The sequence below is a fragment of the Emydura macquarii genome, unplaced genomic scaffold, assembly GCF_026122565.2.
Source record: "Emydura macquarii macquarii isolate MOO-44397 ecotype Brisbane River unplaced genomic scaffold, CSIRO-AGI_Emac_v2 contig_1390, whole genome shotgun sequence".
Lineage (NCBI taxonomy): Eukaryota > Metazoa > Chordata > Testudines > Chelidae > Emydura > Emydura macquarii.
Window position 1 is genome coordinate 13,907,535 of NW_027131527.1, and position 18,025 is coordinate 13,925,559.

At 41.8% G+C, this 18,025-nt stretch overlaps 1 protein-coding gene across 2 annotated transcripts; it reads left to right on the plus strand.

The window, feature by feature from the left end:
* Nucleotides 1-2,498: 2,498 nt before the first annotated feature.
* Nucleotides 2,499-17,197, plus strand: TBATA (thymus, brain and testes associated). 2 transcript variants are annotated; one of them, XM_067552953.1, is made up of 10 exons: nt 2,499-2,594; nt 4,919-4,969; nt 7,438-7,685; nt 8,360-8,530; nt 9,894-9,985; nt 11,319-11,483; nt 13,756-13,837; nt 15,031-15,196; nt 15,740-15,789; nt 16,825-17,197. In XM_067552953.1, the coding sequence occupies exons 2-10, from the start codon at nt 4,929-4,931 to the stop codon at nt 16,902-16,904; spliced, it is 1,095 nt and encodes a 364-aa protein (XP_067409054.1). In that variant the 5' UTR covers nt 2,499-2,594; nt 4,919-4,928; the 3' UTR covers nt 16,905-17,197. The 2 variants fall into 2 exon arrangements, with proteins under 2 accessions (XP_067409054.1, XP_067409055.1); XM_067552954.1 differs by lacking the exon at nt 8,360-8,530.
* Nucleotides 17,198-18,025: the final 828 nt, after the last annotated feature.

The following is an 18,025-nucleotide window of genomic DNA, read 5'->3' on the forward strand; positions in this document are numbered from 1 at the left end:
GCCTTCTAGCCCCACTAGCCCAAAGAGTGAGGGACTGAACCCTATATCTGATATCATGCAGCCACTAAGCTACCACTTCAGCCACCCCTACTGCTTATTAATGCATCTGTAGTGAAATATAAAATATTGGTACAGATGAGGACTTTAGATGGCTTAAAATGTAGCGACCTCTTCAGTTTACAAATAGTACTCTTTTAAGAGAATGTGTCTTCATCCCAAGGTTGTCCCAGTCACTGCACTGTGTGGTGGAAGAAATGGAGTTCCACAATTCAAGTTACAGTCATTCTGCTTTTGATTTTGATGCCTGGTGACACATGGTTTTCTGTGTGGTCAGTGTTGGGCTGTTACTATCTTCCCTCATTTGTAGACCACGCTGAGACTTAGGCATGAGAGAGGATCCAGGCAGCTGCCTGAGGCATGTGCTCAGATGCGGAAACGTAGATTCCAAGGGAACTTTTACAGTGAAAATGTAGGCACTTACAAAGTAAGTTGGAACCTGAGTGGTAGTTTTGTGGATGGCAGTAGTATCTAAAACAGGGTGTAGATGCCTGAAACTGAACTTTAGGTTCCTAAGTCCTTTTATGGAGCTGGCCTTCACTCCTTACCTGCCCTTTATAAGAATGTGGATAACTTCAAGATGTGCTGCAGTATTTTTCCTATTATATTACTACATAAAGACATGAAGAATGGAATATGCAAGAGAATGGAAAACACTGCACTGGCTGAATATTTCGCATGGTACAGCATGAATTTACTCATCCTGGTGCTATGACTGCAGTCTGGTGTTTGTAGCAATTAAAGGGGAAGATGTAGATGAGAAGTGTTCCTTGTTTGCATCCTAGAGCTGAAAGAAAACTTTGTCTCTGCAGTGAGAAGTTGCAAGGGAGCATGATTCAAAAACAACAACTGCATCTGTAATAATAGCTAATAAAAGCCTAGCACTTCCTACAGCTCAATAGTACATTACTGAGCCTATGTTTAAAATTGACCAACCTTAACACAGTGATGGCATGCAAAACAGATGATACATATTCACACCATGGGCTAATAATGCTGCAGCAGAAACCCAAGAAAGATCAACATTCCATCCAGTTCTGTGTCCTCTCCTTGACAGGAACCTCTACTAAATGCTGCAGAAGACGAAAATGCCCATAATGTGTAGCTGTGTGATGTGTTGGTGTTGAGTTGGTGGAGGAATTTCTTCCTCACTGCAGCTGATGATCAGCTCATGCACTGAAGCATAAAGATTGATAGCAGATGTAAATCTTATCCTAGCTTGTATAACTGCAGGTAAAGCAGTAGAAAGTATCCATCCTTCTCTGCAGTTTTCAGTCCAATGGATATAGCATGAGGACATGTAGGAACTTAGTTCCTTGGAACATAACACAATTTTAGGGACAAGAAAAAATATTTTGTCCTAACAAACCTGTTACATTTGATATAACTTCCAATCCAGATTCCCGCAGTAAAAGTCCAGAGACCTTCTAAATTCAGGCCTATTCTTTGCTTGGTGGCCTCCTAGGGCAATTTTTATCATAAGTTTATTGCTCATTGAGTGAAAATTTTCTGCTTGAGAATCTTTTCTCTCAATTGCTAAAAAGTTAGTCAAGGTAATTATACATCTTGTTCAGGGTCTGGAGAGTTCCCACGAGGTCACCTCCAAATCTCTGCCTACTGGAGATATCAGAACCATCCTTTTATTTCCAGAGTTAGTCTCTGACTGTTTTTCCAACAGGCATAATGAATTTCTCTCTCTCAGCCAAGTGTGCACATATTGGGACGGTTTGGAGGTGGGGTGAAGATAAGTATGATTGAACACACACATCATGCTGCATTCTCTTAATTGAGTATTTATACTTCTCAGCAGTGGCAGCTGTCCAGGGTAGAATGTGCTTCATCTGTTTAAATATCTGCCTTCCTATCTGTATGCAAATTCCAGAGAAAATATACAAAGAAAATGCATCATACTTTGCATCCTTGGGATTTTTAAATTAGTCAGGGAAGGATTTGAGATAGTTCCTGGCATCAAGAAGCATATTTTGCCACCATAGAATTGAAGTACTGATTATGCCACTGCTCCCAGAAGAGAAAATTAACAACAGAATGAAAAAAAAAATCTCAATAGGAATTAAAGTAGCATAGTCCTTTCTCAAGATTGGCTTAGAGGAAGCATATGTGGTTTGGCTGCAGGTCTGTTTAGGTCTAGGAGAGCTAAGCTTCAGACATACAGTGCTGGAATTTGCTTCTACCACTTTGACACACCCAAGCTGATCTTACCTGCCTCTCGTATTGAAAGCCTCAAGAGGTAACTATGGAGAGCAACTGAGAATGAGATTAGTAAAGTAAAGAGCAATGGGGGTTATTAGACAGTCCCGTTCGGGGTGAAGGAGGAGGGGAAATGGAGCACTGGAAGAAGGAAGTCGAGAGGGGGATAGACTTGGCTGTTGTCACGAAAAATGTAACCTAGCAACCTGGACACAATAAGGCACAAGTAAACAGACTTTTAAACAGAAGTGAGGTAACTTTGCACGTCTCCCTCCAGACTGTGGGAGCAAAGGGGACTCATTCCCCAAGCTCTGGTAGCAGTGTAAATGGTGAGTAAGTCCTTTATATATATTTAATAACAGGCACATTTCTGGCTTTTACTGCTTTTCTTTGTTCAAATACCACAGTCCCAATTTTCCCTTTGAAACAGCAGCCCTCTGAATTTTAGGAAGCTGGGGAGAGGGAACTTCTAGCAATTAGACCTGACTTATGCAAATATGTATAAGCAAGCTATAGTACCAGACCACCTCTGTGTGAAAAGTAAGGTACACTTGCAGATAACATGGCTGGGATGGGCCGGTAGGTAGATACATAATTCCCAAAGTCTGAGACTTCGTGGTGCTGCTTTTATACCCATCATGTTTGAGTGTCCACTCCCTGTGTTATCTTGGTTATTACTGTTTGTGGTTTTCTTATCTAGTGCCTGAGCCTATGCGGTGCTCAATGCTCTCAATTCCCATTGGTTTCAGTAGGAGTTGAGGGTGCTCAGCACTTTGCAGGATCAAGCTAGTAGTTTCAGTCTCCTAGGGACGGTACTGCCACATAGTTTTGTTTCTTGGATCTGACTTTTTACATGATTAGCTGGGTCTCTACTGGCATTATTTTATTTATTTATATTGCCATTACACCTAGAGGCCCCAGCCAAGATCAGAGCCCCATGGTGCTAGTTGCTGTACATAAATGTAGTACGAGTCAGTCCCTGCAATGAATAACTTACAATCTATATAAATAGACAAGAGAAACAAATGATGGGAGAATATAAGTACCATTATCTTCGTTTTATACTGGAGGAACTGAAGCACAGAGAGATCAAGTGTCTTGCCCCAGATCACACAAGAAATCTGTGGAACAGCTAGGATTTGAACCTAGCTCTGCTAAATTGCAGTCTATGGGCTCAGCCACAAGAGCATCCTTCCTATGCTTTCTGGGCATCCTACCATCAGGAAGATTTCATCTGTATTAAAATACATTTTTAGGGGAAGGGAGTTTTCAAAGAGTTATAGAAATGGGAGGTGGAATAGATTTATTACGTCACCAATCCTGTACAGCTCAGCTGGGAAACCAACTGTAGGTACACAGCTCACAGTTTTGAATTGAACTGTAGATTCATCACACTAGTGAAATTGCCACAAATCTTTCACAAGGGGAAGAACCAATCCCAAGTTATTGGGGAGATGATTATTGTCAGAGGATTTATTGAAATGTATGTTAGTTAAATTACAGTGAATTGTTAAGGTATCATCTGTTTGATAACTGGGGTTATCATCTGTTTGATAAAAGGTGGTTGGACTTCTTAAGGCACAATGTTTACATGTGATTATATTGTTGGGGTGCTGCTGAATGTTGGGGGAGGGGTAGCATAATCTCCTCCTACTTCTGGTCACTGAGATTTCCACACTACAGGTTTGCAAAATACTTCTTTAAACATCCTTTGTTTGCCATCCAGCTGCCTCTTCAGCACCATGCATTCTTTAAAATTATTGTGGGTGGCAAGGGGGGTGGTTTGACCTTGGTAGGGCATGGACAATGTAGCATAGACCAAGCAGATATTCAGGCATTGGCCTTTAAAGAGTTGTAGTTTCTAAACTGCTTGCTAAATAAATCCTTCAGCAAATATAGATAAACATGTCAATGATCTCCCCACAGGGGAAGTGGGCTTCACTTTACTTACTTTTGAAATGGTGAATTATGAAACGGAGGGTAGAGGGAAATGATAACGCCTATGACTTCTTCCCTGTGGCTTGTTTTGTCCTTTGTTAGCATGCGTGGAATGTCTGAGTACTGAACGAGCAATGCCTGCTAATTCCTGCTAAGCACCAATCCACTCCCAGGGCACATTGTGTGATTTAGGGATTTGTTATACAAGGTGACCACTGTCACGTGGGTGTTTTTCACTGGCCATTGGTTTCTTTCTATTAAAGCCCCAAGGAAGTGTGCCTTTTCTTCTATTTGTAAAAGCTATTTCAGGGACCACCTGCCAACACAACTGGGTATAATAATACTCACCACTTATAAACAATGCTTTATAAACATTTCCAAATCCTCACAACACCCTTGTGAGGTAGGAAAGTATTGTTATCCCCATTTTACAGGTGAGGAAACTGACACACGGAGAGGTCAATGCTTTGATTTGATTGTTGTGCTCAACACCTCTCAAATCATGCTATCAGTGAGTTTAGGCGCTTCAGGTGCTGAATGTACCTTACATTATAGATATTGTGTGATGAAAGATTCTGTCTCCCCACACAATAGATGTAGAATATCTCCATATGTGTATACAGTACATGTACATAGATCTATGTATCTGCATACTCAAATGGACTGTGTAGCTGTGGATGCTTGAATAATCACCAACTTTTCTGTATTGTCATAGAATCACTAAAATGGCAACAGAGAATTTGGAACCTGTTCTTCAGCAGCTGGAGTAAGTACTCAAGTGCCATTCCCTACATTTGGAAGAAACACCTAAGCAATCATGCCATGAGTGAGCAGGTGGGAAAGAAGCAGATTGTACCCTTGCAAACAGTAACTTAGCTGCTGTGACTGCTGACTAGCAATGGTCATATGGGGGTGGTGATGGGTGTCTCATTGCTGACAATGTGGGAAACCTGCTGGGCCCTTCTCCATCCAGCAGACAAAAGAAAAATTCTGCTTGGAGTTTAGAGTATTGGCTTTCTAGCTAAGAAAGCTTCACATATCAGGTTTCCTGTGCAGTGACATAAGCAGAGCTCAAGTTACTTTGCCCTGTAACAACACTGTCCACCATTAAAGAGTCTGATTTTGGTTTTCATTTTGAAACCATAGGTGAATAACTATAGAGGCAGCATCCATTCCCAAGACTAAACCTAAGTGAAATATTCATAACAAATCATTCATAATGAATTTCACCTTGTTTTCTGTTCCCCTTTTGTTCGCAGAAAGAGAACATTTTTCTCGACAATATTTGCTGCATGAAATTATTGATTGAGTAATTTCTGCTGATAATCCTTGGTCTGTGGCTTGTTTCTGAGCAGTTGTTTGTGGATGTTCAGTGCTTTGAGAGTGAATTATTTCATTTGGACACCCAGGGCTAGATTCTCTATACTTGGTCTGGCCTTTTTACACTGCCCTTGGCACAAAGGAGGCTTAACAGGATTATCGGGGATTCACCTTTTGTAGGAGAATTCCTGGGGCTGGTATAGAAGCAAAGTAGCCAGCTGTATGCCATCTCTACATGCCCTGCTCCAGAGAGGGGGCAATGAGGAGGCATGTCGGGGTAATTCTTAAACAGCAGAACAGCTGTCTAGGGAGCTGTTTCAGCTGGGGTACATAACAACAGCCTGAGGTTGTTCTTATACTTACAGCAGATGATGAACTGTCCCCTGGCTGCCCCCAGCCTCAGGGCCATTCAAAGGTGGCTCTAAACCACCTTTTTCCCAATACCCCAAGTCTTGCCCATAGTACACTTAGTATGTTTCTAGTCCCTGATTGGATGAGCATAATGCTTGAATCGGGCTTCTGGTGCTAATACTCATGGTAATGAACTCAAATTGACTTTCTACAAGAGTTGCCTGAAAACATATCATTTCTATAAACATGCTTGTAAGTGAACTAGTATTCATGTAACACAGAAGGGCTCTGAACACTCAAGAGAATCAGTGCAAATGTATGAATTCATACATAATTCATGCAAAATTCAGCATTCACTCAGCTCTACTCAGCAGTTAATGGCCCCGGTTCAAAATACTGCACAGGCCTGCAAATCACTTCCAAAGAAACCTTCCCTGCATATCATTCTCCTGCTGCAACAGAGAACGTTTTGAAAACTTTGTTCCTGCCAAAGCATAAAGCAGTCTGACACTCAGGGGGCTGCCACAGTTAAGTGTGTGGGGAGTTCTGAAATGGTCTTTTTGTAGCACTTCAAAAGGATCAGAGCTGAGTTAAGATGAACATGAGATAAAAATCAGACCTCACGTATTCCTGGGTCTCCTCTGCTTCTGGTCTAAGAAGTGGGACACTGAGCCAGCCACTCCAGGGAAATATGATGATGTTTTTTTCTAGCCAAGGAACCCAGTGAAGCGCGAGCTTGATGCTGCAGTGGCTCCTGCTCCTCATATTAGCGTTGATGCTAATAATGCTGGGTGTCATCTGACAAAACGCCAGCTAATGATCCTCTGAGAGGAGGAGCTTTTGTCAGTCTTCAGAACATGATCTCAGTCTTGTGGTACAGTTGAACTCCTAGACATCAGCTCAGGAAGCCGTGACTCTGAGTCACCCTTCAAAGCTGCCATCTGGGCCAGTTCCCAGTTGTTTTTGTGGGGGTTTCTTCAGAATGCTACTTTTTCTGCATGTCAGCAAATATCTGGGAATCTGCATGGGATTGCTTCTCCGCTTCCATACTCACGTGAGCTCTTGCTGGCCTACAGCTGACAACAAAGTGTTCCCATAAATACAGAACAGATCTGTTCAACACACAACTTTGTTGCACATGCAGAAAACTTTCCTATCTGCTTTTCTTCACTCAGGTATTTCATTCAAACTGCTTGTCTCAGTAAATTTGTCTTGAACGTTAAGTGCATTTCAGGTGGTGCAAAATTCAGATCCAAGATTTCCCTTTCTGTAAATGGACCATTCAAACAAAGCCTGCTCTGGCATCAGTAAGGGAGAGGATTCCCTCAGTTTGCCACAATCCCTTGGGCTATGGAGGAAAAGAATAAGTGATGGTGGATGGCTCTGCCTGTTCAGAATGGATGTGAGAGGAAGATAACCTGCAGTGAATTTCTGTCCCTATTTTGAACGGACTCTTACTCCACCTTTCATAAACCTGACCCATGCCTAAGATATACGGTAGACATTTTCATAAATGTGATTGCATGCTGATGTGTGTTTTTTTTCCTTCTCTTTTTCTCCAAGAACCAAAAGTTCATCTGCTAAGGAGAAGATGGAGACGCTAAGGAGCCCAGTTGCTGACCCATTCAAAGGAAAAGACATCACAGAATTAGCAGGGAAACTCAAACACGTGGCCCTGAATACGCCACTGCGGTTTAGCATGGAGGCCCTGAGACCCCAGTCAAAGAACAACTCTCGCTTTGGCAACCTCAGCCACCATTCCTTCTTCTCACGGCACAACCCCCATCCTCACCGAGTGACCCACATCCAAGGTAGGGCCTTAGGACTGGGGGGAAGGAAACAGGAGTTGAAGGCATTAATGCTGAGGCCTTTCTTTGCTGAGGAGCAGCGGTCAGACAGGATGGGAGGAAACAGAGAAATTCATGTACTGCTTCAGCATAGGCTTGATCGCAGAGCACAGTGGGATATGGGGAAAGTAGCAGAACTCTTACTGCATAATGATTCTGGAGTAAGTGTTGCCCTTGTGATTCTTCTGAGCAGTGGTGATGATCTGAAACTCCTTAGGTTAATCCCAGGCATGTCTTTGTTCCTTCCCAGGACATATTTCATACATCCCAGCTGATGCAGTAGCTGATTAAAATAATCCCAGCTGTGTATGTCCTGGGAAATTTATCCCCCGCCCAGCTTCCTGTTTAAAGATGGTAGAGGCTGTAGTGTAATTCATCCAAATTGTGTGTTCCCTAACTAAATATATATGCATAAACAAAAGTGCTTCAGGAATCCATTCAGTATTATTGGGGCAGGGGAGGAAAATGTATTTATGTATGCCACAGCAGAACCCATACACCTGCAGATTTATTATTCAGGCAGAAAGTAACAGGACATGTTGTGTGTGTTAGGCAAGGTGAAAGACACTATTTTCTTGTGTGCTTTTTTCATTGAGTTACTCGCTGATATTTCCCTCTTTTCATTTTTTTTTTTGTAGGCTTAAATGGCGTCCCCATCTGTATGGTTAATGATGGATGGTCTGTGCTGACCCCTCTGTCACCTCATCCAATGATAAAAGGCCAGCTTTCTACTACCATACTGGGGGTACCTGGGGCCCATATGCCAATTGGAGATCCACATAGTAATTTGGTCCCCAGGCTCACTGTAGGTTAGTGTGTGCTTACATACTCAAATGGGTTAGACTGTGCTTGATCAGGATGCCCTGTTCGATGGGCTTTTGTCCAATTAAGTGGAATACAGAATTAATCATGCTGCACCTGAAATGGTTCTCAAATGACTTCACTTGTTTTGGCTTACTACAGGACTGGAGGTAGCTCAGGTTTTACACTGACAAAAGACTCAGCCTAATTATTTTTCCTGTCCCTTTGAGCTAAAGTGGTTTTGAACCAGAGAAATGTATTGCCTCCCTGAAGAGTTAACTTTACACAGCAATAGTGGAAAAGCAGCTTTGCCCTGGCAGAGGTCTTTTTTATGACATACAAAAGCACCATCAGCTTCTCATTGATACAAAGGCCAGATAGCCCTATTTGAGAACCACATTGTCACTTGCAGGTCTCCCAAGCAAGTGGAATTAACATGGCAATTAAGCTATGTACCATGCCATTAAATATCATCCTCAGGTTTAATTTTGGTTCCTTGAAAACAAATCTGATTAGCAGCATCTCAAATAAATGGAATGAGATTAATTACTTCCTAATCCTATGGCCTCCTAGGTTAGAGGTGCCTACTTGTCCTTTCCCATCGTACAGGGATATCATTACCAGCCAGTGCCCCTTTGTTCTGGGTTCCTCCCCATTTCTCACCAGCATCTCGTACGTGCCCAATGCTTTGGTGCTACACCCACCACCCGATATAACAGAATCCGGGGAGGAGCCAGTGTGCCTGATTCTGAACTGCCCATCCTGAGCAATAGGCTGTGGGGCACAGGGCGCTCACCATGATTTTAGTGCTTCTGTCTCTTCTGTACCCCCTTGCAGCGCTAGCCTGTCCTGCAGAGCCCGTAGCCAAAACAGCAAGTTTTAATAGTGAAAAAGATCAGAAATGTAAGAGATTCCTCCCTCTTCATCGTCTCATCCAGCTCTGGAACACCCTCCCTCCTATATGAGCCACTATCTCCTTTCTATATTACGCACCACATTTGCACATGCATGTTTGTGTTACCTCTACGGCTGCTCATGGTGTGAACTATGGGAGCCTTCCTTTCCACTCACTCTCAGGCAAAGAGTATCACTGCTCAAGATATAGTACATCCCATAATGCCTGTGCAATGTATCCAGTGGTTGTAGCTATCATTTATTTGCATGTGACTTCCATCCAAGCTCTGCAGGAGAACTGTTGGCCTCAGGATAAGATCATGCAAATTCCTTTCCACAGTGAAAATAGGAAGTCACAGATGCCTAGCGGGAGGAATTCAAGGTGCTGTCTATGTTCAGACATATGCAGGGTTTGTATATAAGTGCTGCAGGAGCTAAGTGATGTTAGCTTTCTCACACCTTTCATCTCTCTCACAGGCTCGTTGTCAGATGCATGGAGAGAAGAACTGAAGGAACTCGCTGCCAGAGTTAGTGCTTCCTTCTCCACTGAAATGGCACAAAAGGAGGTGGTGAGTTTTTCATACTGTGAGTGTGACACTTAGGGCTGTTTACTATTGAGTGTTATCTAAGCAACACCTGGAATGAAATAAAGAAATGGAGGGGAAAGAGCAGAAAAACCTGAAGAGAGCTTTTCATAAGGTTGCTTTATCATTACTGTAGATCACGTGGCCCACGTCTGTTGGAGACAACTTTAAGACGTGAAGGGTCATGTGAAAATCGATTTTGTAAAGATAGTTTTAAACTACCTACTTACTTCTAATCTAAACAAGGTAAAATGTGCAATACCCAGATCTGAAGATCCCCAAATTTCAGGGGTTGGCCAAAATCTGAGTCCAGACCCAAATTTTGCAGATGTTCTCTTTGCTTTTATAATGTGTTGGATCATAACTTCTGGATCTCTACTATCCCATTCTCTGGAGGTGTTTAATATCTGGAGCCAAAACTTGTAGTTTGTGTCTTTGACAACTACAATGAGGGGTCCACGCCAAAAGGGGTCAACACTAGTTTTTCATCTCCTGAGACACAGGCTCAACTCTACCATAGATGAAGATGAAGTTGGTTTCAAATTCTTGTAGAAGCATATCACAAAACAATCGCACAATGGCATAACTGTTAATCTCCAGTGGAGGGAGCATCAGGACCCACAGGATGTTGCAGATCAGGATTAAGAAGCAAAACTGTGTGAAATATCAGGGCTGGACAGAACAGAGGTGTTTTAGGTCAGGATCAAAGGACATTGGCAGTGCTGTGTGGGAGCCAGAGTTAGCATACCGATGAGTATTACAGATCAGGATTGAGATGCATATGCAGAACTGTGTATGGGAAATTTTCATAACCCCTGTAATGCACTATATCAGCTCCTGTGAGTGCTACCAATTACTCACTTTCAAGGGCACCAAATTCAGCACCCTAGATTAGCATTCTTTAGTACTGGGTCCTGATAATCTCACTGTTATAAATGATCAAAGCTGCATATGGATAGCTATTGGTTTAGAAGCACTGTTTGGGTTTTGAAAATTCAGCTGTATGTCTCTTCTGACTGACATCGGTTGGTGGCCCACAAGTTTCAATTTTAAATAGGACATTATTTGCAAAGTCTGTGCACAGTTCACAGCTGAAAAGAAGCATATCTCCCTTGTGATCTTTTAGTACCCCACAGTAGCTTCACTTTAACAGCACCATGTGCATTCATATTTTTTGCAACAGCCAAACACCTCTATGTTCATGTGTTGGTGAAGATTTTACACACAGTCTTCTTCTAATCATTTTCTCTCCTGTGCAACCTCTGTCCCGCTCTCAACCCTCTCATCAGAAAGCATGTGTGCATTTGCATTCTAACAGAGAGAGGAGCCCCAGAGAGCAACACAGTACTCAGCAGAAACTGGGCGCCTCATCCCACCTTCCTCTCGGGCAACAACCCGCCATACATCCCAGCAGTTGTGTCGGAATAATACGAAGAACAAAGACAAAGATGCTGCCCTGTCTTTCCAGGACCAAGAGCTGGTAGTAAGTAGAACATAATGAGAAACAGTAGCTACCCCTGGTATTTCCTGCTGCTTACTTCCCATGTGTGACTTTTTTCCTTTTAGGACTATACTATAGGTGTGCCCAGTGCTTTACAGAAAAGCCAAAGAAAGAGCGAGAGAAGAAGTAAAGAAACAAAGACCTTGCATACAGGAGCTTCCAGTCTAAATTAGACAGATAAAATTAATGATGATTAGCTTAATAAATTTCATATCCATTTAGTCTGACCATCTGTATACCACAGGCCAAAGAATTTCATCCACTTACACCTTCATTGAGCCCAATAACTTGTGTTTGACTAAGCAAGTTGACTAAAGTGTTGACAGATGGTATGGTGGTGAGGGTGATATAAGAATGTGCATAGAATAGAATAGAATAGAATAGAATAGAAAAAGCCTATCTTCCAGAAAGGCATCAGTTTTTACTTGAAGGCTTCAAGAGATGGAGAATCCACCAGTTCCCTTTAATAGGTTGTTACAGTGGATAATCACCATTAATGTTGAAAATGTGTGCCTTATTTCTAAATTAAATTGGTCTGGCTTCCACTTCTAGCCCTGGGTTCTTGCTCTGTCTTTCTCCATTATATTAAAATACCATTTAGTATCTGGTATTTTCTCCCCATGAAAGTACTCATAAATTGTAATCAAGTCATCTCTCAAAGCTCTTTAAGTTTTTCATTATAAGATATGTTCCAGAGGGGTAGCTGTGTTAGTCTGTATACAGCAAAACCAACGAGAGTTCTGTAGCACTTTAAAGACTAACAAATTTAATTTCTGCAGGCATAAGCTTTCGTGGGCTGTAACCCACTTCGTCAGATGCAAGGAATAGAAATCACATATATGCCTCCTATGTGATTTCTATTCCTTACATCTGACGAAGTGGGTTACAGCCCACGAAAGCTTATGCCTGCAGAAATTAAATTTGTTAGTCTTTAAAGTGCTACAGAACTCTCATTGTTTTTTCATTGTAAGATATTTTCTCTAGCCTTCAAATAATGTTGTGGCTCTTCTCTGCACCCTCTCGAATTTTTCCACATCTTTTAAAAAATGTGGACACCAGAACTGGACGCAGTATTCTAGTTTCAATCTCACTAATGTCATATGTAGAGGTAAAAATCACCTCCCTAATCCTACTCTCTATTTCCCTGTTTATACATCCAAGAATCATATTAGCTATTATTTTGTTCTTAGATCTATGATTTTGCCTTTGGCGGTATTCAAACACAGTTTAGTTGAATGGGTTCATCTTACCTAGGGATCCAGATTGCTCTACATGACTGTCCTGTCCCCCTCATTATTTACCACTCCACCAATCTTTGTGTCATCTGCAAATTATCAGCAATAATTTGATATTTACTTCAAGGTCATTAATACAAATATAAACCAATAGGCTGTAGTGGGCAGAGAACAGAGGACTGATGTGTGTAAACAATGGGAAGGGAACACTGCCCTTGTGAGAGTCATTTCTTCCCTCCCTCATGGAGACAAGTTTATATATTAGAAGTCAGTTTATTTCTAACATCTTGGATTTGTTATTGCTTTGTTTTTAAATGGTGAAGTGATAGTAGACAGCACCAGGTTAATTGCAGAAAGGCAGCTGAAAGGGGTACTAAGAGAGAGAGAGAGTCATGAGAATTGGCAGCAGTGCTCAAGAAACATTTTGAAATTCATCTCCTCTTTAGGCTAAGAGGAGAATTAAGGTTCCAATTTAGCATGTCTAGCAAGTGCACCCTGGCCTGCCCCTGATTTGCTAGCTCTAGGGACAATGGATAGAGGGATACAAGAGATGCTAAAAGAACAGCACAGAGCATGGAGATTTGAGTTCACTCCTGACAGCTAATGTATTCTTATGTGGTGAATTTGAGTGCCTGTCTACAGGGACAACTGTCAAGAAGGGGTGTGTATGAGGTGCAACAGAAGGCCCAATGTCCTGACAAGTCTAGTCCAGTTTAAACACTGACTCACTGATCAGGGCCTTGTCCTAGTCTTTGTTGTGCGGTCGGGGGAGAGCATATCTAGCCTTGCACATATAGATCATCCTCTACTTCTTTTATTATATCTTCAAATGTGTGGGTTAGATCCTGGGCAGGGAACAGTAACTCATAAAACTGAAGGACAAAGTTCACACCAGTGATAAGCAAGGTGCCTGTGTATGCATATCCTTCTGATCTCCTGTTTTTCTGTGTTCCAGGTACAATCAGTGTCACTCTGACCTGATCATGTTGACACTTCCCACTTTGCTCTTCTGCCAACAGATTTTAGAGCTGCTGTGTCAGATCCTGCAGACAGACTCCTTGTCGGCTATTCAGCAATGGCTGCTCACTGCTGGTCCGAGGGGTGAGGAGAACCTGGAACCTCAGCTTGGTGCCTGAGCAAGAGGAATAGACACCCACTTCTACTAGAGTTTGGCGCACTAATAATCTCTACTGCAGCAACCACAAGTTTATTCCCAATACACACTTTACAGAATTTCACACCAACCCGAGTTTATGGCTCACAGTTTTCTGTGAGGACAAAAATGCTCCTGGAAGAAAGATTCCTTCATATGGAATCTGTTAGGGTTTTCTAATGACCTAGTTTGCAGTAACTAGGAGGTGAGGAACTAAGGATATGAATGTTGCTTGGTGTTCAGGGACTCAGATGTTATGGTGATGGGAATGGTATAGAATCTGGACAGATGGTGGCTTTCTAAATATTGTCCCTCTCTAGTCTCAGTTTTTTTCTTCATTCTGTCTTTCCTGCCAGTGACTATCATTTGGGCTTATTGAATATGGCCCAGCTTTAGATTAAAGGACTGTTCCTATGTAAAAGTTATAGGCCAAAGTTTTCAACGTTAGGCTCCTAAATGAGTGACATGACTTCCACAGGTGCTGAGCTCACATTGACTTCAGTGAGTGTTTCAGGTGCTCGGTACCTATGAAAGTTAGATCACTTATTTATCTGCTTATATATGACATTAGATGCCTAATTTTAGGCTTTTATGTTTGAGTATTTTGCTTCTGAGTTACGGACTGCAGCTGAAGGTAATGCTGCTGCTCCTGCTGAATTCAGGCTGCCCTATTGAGTTCCAATATAAAAATGCATCTGTAGGAAGATAAATAGTGTTGGTCATATTGTATTTTTTATATTAATTGTATGGGTTTTGGTGTGGATTTATACTGGTAGAGTGGGAAAAATCCCTATTTCCCCAAGAAGGGGAGCTAGGGTAGTACTTCTGTTTTAGGTAGCACAGTAGTTTGTGGCTCCATGGACCTATCTTGCAGCAAGAGAGCATTACACATGCCACTCTCCCAAGAGCAGAATATCATTGGAGTCCAGCTGTACTTCTGAGTGATCATCTTCTCTCTGCTCTGCTTGAACACATGCTGCATACAGGGCAGAGGGGGGGATGAAGAAAGTGACAGAATACAGGGAATAGGGGAATCATTTTTTTACATTAAAATGTTTCCAAATTGGAACTTTTCTGTGTGTGTGTGTAACAGATGAAATATGGTTTCTTCTGCTGCCTACTTGTCTTCCTCTCATTACAGAAAAGGATCTTGTTATGAAGATGTTACAGACTGCAACTGCCAATCTACGACTGGAGCCCCAGTCCTTGAGCACAAGCACAGAGCAGAGGTTTCAGTCCCAGACGTTCCAGACCACAATAGGCCTGTCCTCCAGAAGGCAATCCTTAGGATGGAATCATCCAATCAGGTTCTCTCATAAAAGCTACTCAACTGGATGTGCACAGTGTGACAGAGAACTGAAACGTTTCACTTCCAGAGAGCTAGAGACATGTTTGAGACATTAGTTTGCATGTACAGCAGCAAGAGGAGAGAAAGAGACCATTACACAAAGAGATTCATCAAGCAGGCAATAAAACTGACCTTGTACATCTACTTAATTTTCCCTTCTATCTCAACTGGGCTAACTGAGGGCCTGATCCAAAGCCCATTTAAGTCAATGGCACGGCTTGCAGTCATTGCTCAGTGGAGGCCCACGATTTGATTTTGGCTCAGAGATTAAGAAAAATTGGTAAAATTGTGCAGGGGCTTGGATTTCAGTACTTTTATGTGGACTTACAGTCAATAGTATGAGGAGAGTAACTAGAAAATAAAAATACACATGGACCCAGGAAGGGAATAACAAAGTGACAGACTAATGCTATCACCAATCCTTCATTTTCGTGACCACCAGGTGTACTCAAAATTTAGAGTTAGACAAATTCTTAATTTTCTCTGCATTTCTTTATAATAGATTGTCTCAGAGACAGAAGCAGGAACCCATTCCAGAGGAAGACAAGCCAGGTAAAAATATTATATTAAATAAATACTTTGTATTTATCACATACTCCCTTTGCATCCAAGAATCTTAAGGCATTTTATAAACATTAATTAATGAAGCAGCAACAGACCTTTGAGGTAGAGAAGTATTTTTCTACACATTTTATGGATGATGTTTTAGAGAAGTTAAGTGACTTGCCAAGAGTCACAAAGTGAGCTAATGGCAGAGCCAAGAATAGAAACCAAGAGGTCCTGGCTCCCAGGCCACTGCTCTAACCACTCGGTAACTGTTCCTGAACATTCTATGAGAGTAAGGACTATACTACAGATAGACAAATAAATGACAGCCAATTCCTTGCAGATTCTAGTTTGGTAACACAAATAGGAGTTCAAGTAGCCTTTTTACATGGTTACCTCTGAGTGAACAGTAATGCATGGCCTGTGAGGGTTTTAAATCTGGCAGGGATTTGGGTATGGGACCAGGGTAGAATTTCATCCTGAGTTTTTTGTGAAAATTCTGCTAGTGAATATCAGACTGTTTTGCCCAATCATACGTCCCTTCCAGTAGAAATAAGTTAACTAGATTTTTAAAGAGTAAAATGTGTTGCAACTTGCCATCCTCCTCAGCTCAGTTTTCAAAGAACAAAGTATTCAAATCCAAATAAGTAAACCTGGCACTTCCTGCAAAGCTCAGTTGTGCCAAGTCTTGGGGTTTATCAAAATGAATTCTGCCAGGAGCCATTTTTGTCTGTCTTTTCTACCTACATAAAGTTTATTATTATAACAAGCAAAAACAACAGGAAACATATTCAAAAGTTCTTGAGATTTAGGAGCCTACGTCCCATTTTCAAAAATGACTTAAGCACTTTTAAGACTAAGTCTCTTAGGGCCAGATTTTTAAAGATGCTTGATTTAAGATGCAAATAGGCATCCAGTTGAAATTTTAAAAGTGGTTAGGCACCTAATTCTCACTGATTTCAACTAGGTGCCTATCTGCATTTGTAGGTGCCTAAATACCTTTAAAAATCTGGCCATCCCAAATGTGTTTTTCATTTTCAGTGCATATGGGTACTGCAGAAGTTCTCCAATTCCATTTATCCCAGGATGAAAAGCAGAACCAGCCAGATCCACCCAACTAACGTGGAATCTTCTCTCGTTCCTGATGGAAGAACATTTCCTGCTATAGCCGCGGTGTTTTACTCTCTTTACTTACCTAGTGAAAGTGTTCTGTAGAGTACATGAAAAGGCATGCAATATCCAGTATCACCTACTCTCTCTCTTTTCTTTGACAATTTATATTGAGACATGGCAAATTTAAACAGAATTTGTTTAATTACTGTTCCATAAATATTGTCATACTGTAAAATGGGTCTCTGTGAAATTCTGAACTTCCCTATAGTTATATATGCTTAAAGTACTGCTTCTGCTATGATCCAGCTGGGTGTTTGATTCAATATGTGAAATCACAGAGAATGTGGTGTGTTTTTTCAGTGATCTCAGGTGCAGGAGGTGCAGCTTTGATCCCATGGTCCCTGAGGTGGGTTGACTCACTGCTTGAAAGATTGGCCATTAAATATTTCAGTCTTTTCTCTCAGATCCCAGGGGTAGCAATTGCTCACTCTTACAAAGGGCTCAGTCCTGTCAGTGCCTGTTTAAATCCACTAGAGGAAACAGAGCCATTCCGGGTGGTAGAGTCATGATATGCTAGTGATTCTCAGCTCTTTGTCTCATTTTCACTAAGCACAGCTTCTGCCTCATTGCCTTTGCACTGTGTGCCAGAGGTAGCAATCTGGATGAAGAAGAACTGGTTGGAATTCAACCCAAATAAGAGAGAAGTGATGTTTGTTCACAGAGGCATTTAGAGGACACCACTTATAGAGGGTGTATGTCTACATTCTGTCATAATAGCTCATGGCTGCTTGATCTCACTGAATCCATCACTAGTCCTCTTGGCTATGCAAGTAGCCATGGTGGCCTGCAATTCCTTTTGTCATATATGACTGTATGGCTTATCCTGTAATGTGGACCTTATAACAATCTTCCATGCCTTTGTCTCTGCCAGGCTACTTTACTGAAATGTGCAGATTTCTTTGGTAATGACACCACTGCACATCAATTACTTGCGTAAAGAATGTATGACTCCCAGTATTTGTCTGTGGTCCCTTTCGGAATAAACTATCTGCTTGTGTAGTGAGCTGATTTCCCAGACTCCTCCCAGTCTGTGATAAGTTTAAAGCTTCTGGAAGAAGCAGAGCAGAGT